Here is a 3,404-nt window from a genome sequence, read left to right on the forward strand (position 1 = left end):
GTACACTGACTGGTGTCTCTCAGTCCCCTCTCTCTCTCTCAGGGAGATATCTGTACACTGACTGGTGTCTCTCAGTCCCCTCTCTCTCTCTCAGGGAGATATCTGTACACTGACTGGTGTCTCTCAGTCCCCTCTCTCTCTCTCAGGGAGATATCCCCATGCTGTCCCTGTCCAGGGAGGTCTCGATGTTGATACTCACCAGTTCCGTGTGTGATGATGAACTCTAACATCTTGTTCATGCTGGCCATGTAGAAAATGAGCCGCAGTTGTGTCATCCCCATGGTAACCAGGCTCCAGAGGAAAATGGCTGAGAGCACGCTTTTCTGTAATGGGATGGAGGCTGCGATGGCGGGGGGTGGGGGGGGAAACACAGAGAGAGCCTGAGCGATTCCAACTGGGAAACCCCATCACACGCAGAGCCGTTTAATTCTGAGCTCAGGATGCAGGCCATTTGGTCCTCTTGCTGTGTGCTAGCAGACCTGCTCTACTCCCATCTCTACACCCTCCCGGTCCTTTCTCCGTCAGCTTCCCCCTCAAACACACCTCGTCCGGTCCCTGTGGGAGCCAGTTCCTTCCTCCACACCCACACCCCCGACTCTCTCAGTGAGGCCCTCTCTCCTTCTCTCTCTCTGGAATTCCTGACGGGATTTACTACGGTCTGCCGTTTGCAGACGGCCCCCGGATTCTGGTGTGAACCACCACCGGGACCACCTCCTCCACGATTACCACCCCCCCCACCACCATTGAGATCTGTTCCACCAGCACCCATTTAAACCCCCCCCCCCCCCCCGTTACTGTCAGCCTGTGGTTTTGGAGGGAAAAAAACAACTTCTTCAGGTATTTCACGGCATGTAGCGGGTGCGGGTGGGGCCCTGCATGTCCCTTTAAGAGTGAAGGGAGAGCCATGCAGGTCCCTTTTAAAAGTGAGGGAGGGTAGGCCTTGGAGGTCCCTTTAAGAGTGAAGGGGTGGTAGTGCAGGTCCCTTTAAGAGTGAGATGGGCAGGGCTATGTAGGTCCCGTTAAGAGTGAGGTGGGGAGGGCTGTACAAGTCCCTTTAAGAGCGAGGTGGGGAGGGCTGTACAAGTCCCTTTAAGAGCAAGTGAGGTGGGGAGGGCCGTGCGGGTCCCTTTAAGAGTGAGTGAGGTGGGGAAGAGTGAGGTGGGGAGGGCTGTACAAGTCCCTTTAAGAGCGAGTGAGGTGGGGGGGGCCGTGCGGGTCCCTTGGTGCTGCAGTTCTCGGTGATACTGTCTGTGGAGAGATGCTTGAACTCGTCCTGTTCTGGAACCTTCTGGCTCAGCCTCTGGCCCACATTGCTGACGTGAACGTAGAACCGGTCTCCAGTCACTTTGTGGTCCAGGGCCAGGCTGCTCAGCTTGATCTTCTTCCTGTCCGAGGGGAGGGAGTCACACGCGTTCACTCTCTTGAGGCTGGTCTCTCTCTCTCTCTCTCTCTCTCAGTTCCCGTACACCACGGGGTCTCGCCACTCCTCTACCCGCCAGGCAACGGACAACTGTTTTCAGTTCACCCAGAAATCTTTCCTCCCACCCTCCCTCTCGGAGCCAACCCACGCCCCGTATCCTCTGTCCCATCTCGATTCTCCGAATCGACCGAATGACTCTCCACTTCGACGACCATATTATGGTCGCTCTTCCCCAAAGGACACCCTGACAGCAACCGCATGGCTGACAATGCCTTTCTCAGAGATAGCGCGGCCTGGAGCCTGGAGGAACACAGCGGTGGGGGGCCAGGCAGTGTCAGAGGAGCAAGGAAAGCCGACGTTTCGGGGGTTCGGGACCCTTCCTCATCCTCTGACGCGGCCTGTTCTCCCACTGGCTTCCCCCCAACCTCCTCCAACAACCGTATTGGGCCGGAGAACCGTATTGGGCTCCGAGATATCCCCCTCTGCGGTGCCGTTCCTTGTTTGATTCTCCCAATCCGCACACAGATTGAAGCTGCCTGTCGTTATAAACGTTCCTTTGTCGCTTTGCGTCTCTAACATCGTGCCCAACGCCACCCCTGGACAGCTCGGGGGTGTCCATATATGATTCCCCCACCCCCTGGTTTATCGCTTCGTGTCGTTTGTCAAGGAGCCAACATCCTTCCCATTAATTCCCCTTCGATCCACCCGTCCCACTCCAGCGCTTTCTCCTTTTGCCTGTGTTTTGGTTTAACCAAACCAGCAACGGGTGGGCTTTGGCCTTATTTCTAGCATACCGTCACCTCCCCCCCCCCCCCCCCCCGCCCCTCCGATCACTACCGGGCCCGGTCCACTCCGCACCCCCACCCAGGGGTAAACGGGCACTACCTACACGTAACTGGCCTCTTCTGGGTCTGGGAAGGCCTGGAGGGGCCAGTTGACGTAGCAGTTGAGGAAGACGAGGCAGGCCAGCCCGGCCCACGTGTACATGATGACGATGAACGAGACGCCAAAGTCGTAGATCACCTGCGGGAAGAGCAGAGCAGCCTTGATTCCCCGCGATTGCACAGCAGGAAAAGGCCCAGGCTTCAATCCGGGCCTAGTGCTCAATTGGCCTAATCTCGTGCTTTGTGTGCTGAGAGGGTCTGCCCTTCCCACCTGCGGGGAGCAGGAAAGGCCCAGGCTTCAATCCGGGCCTAGTGACCATTTGACCTAATCTCATGTTTTGTGCGCTGAGTGTCAGCCCCTCCCACCTGCACGGAGCAGGAAAGGCCCAGGCTTCAATCTGGGCCTAGAGCTCAACTGGCCTAATCTCATGAGACAACAAGGTGCAGGGCTGGATGAACACAACAGGCCAAGCAGTATCATAGGAGCAGAGAGGCTGACGTTTCGGGCCTAGACCCTTCATCAGAAAAGGGGGAGGGGAAGGGGGTTTTGAAATAAATAGGGAGAGAGTGGGAGGCGGATAGAAGAGGGATAGAGGAGAGGATAGGTGGAGAGGAAACAAACAGGTCGAAGAGGCGGGGATGGAGCCAGTAAAGGTGAGTGTAGGTAGGGAGTTAGGAAGGGGATAGGTCAGTCCAGGGAGGACGGACAGGTCAAGGGGGCGGGATGAGGTTGGTCGGTAGGAGATGGAGGTGCGGCTTGAGGTGGGAGGAGGGGATAGGTGGGAGGAAGAACAGGTTAGGGAGGCAGGGACGAGCTGGACTGGTTTTGGGATGCGGTAGGGGGAGGGGAGATTTTGAAACTTGTGAAATCCACATTGATACCATTGGGCTGCAGGGTTCCCAAGCGGAATATGAGTTGCTGTTCCTGCAACCTTCGGGTGGCATCGTTGTGGCACTGCAGGAGGCCCAGGATGGACATGTCGTCTGAGGAATGGGAGGGGGAGTTGAAATGGTTCGCGACTGGGAGGTGCAGTTGTTTATTGCGAACCGAGCGTAGGTGTTCTGCAAAGCGGTCCCCGAGCCTCTGCTTGGTTTCCCCG

General features: G+C 57.1%; 1 protein-coding gene across 1 annotated transcript in view; it reads right to left on the bottom strand.

The window, feature by feature from the left end:
* slc43a1b (solute carrier family 43 member 1b) overlaps positions 1–3,404 on the bottom strand; it is an 11,415-nt gene that overhangs the window by 4,697 nt on the left and 3,314 nt on the right. The window contains exons 2-4 of the mRNA XM_048620757.1: positions 2,310–2,516; positions 1,175–1,385; positions 200–380 (exon numbers count right to left, since the gene is read on the bottom strand). Of these exons, the coding sequence (XP_048476714.1) occupies positions 200–380; positions 1,175–1,385; positions 2,310–2,516 (599 nt within the window). The remainder of the gene's footprint in view (positions 1–199; positions 381–1,174; positions 1,386–2,309; positions 2,517–3,404) is intronic.

Source organism: Rhincodon typus, chromosome 48 (assembly GCF_021869965.1).
Source record: "Rhincodon typus isolate 14 chromosome 48, sRhiTyp1.1, whole genome shotgun sequence".
Taxonomy (NCBI): Eukaryota; Metazoa; Chordata; class Chondrichthyes; order Orectolobiformes; family Rhincodontidae; genus Rhincodon; species Rhincodon typus.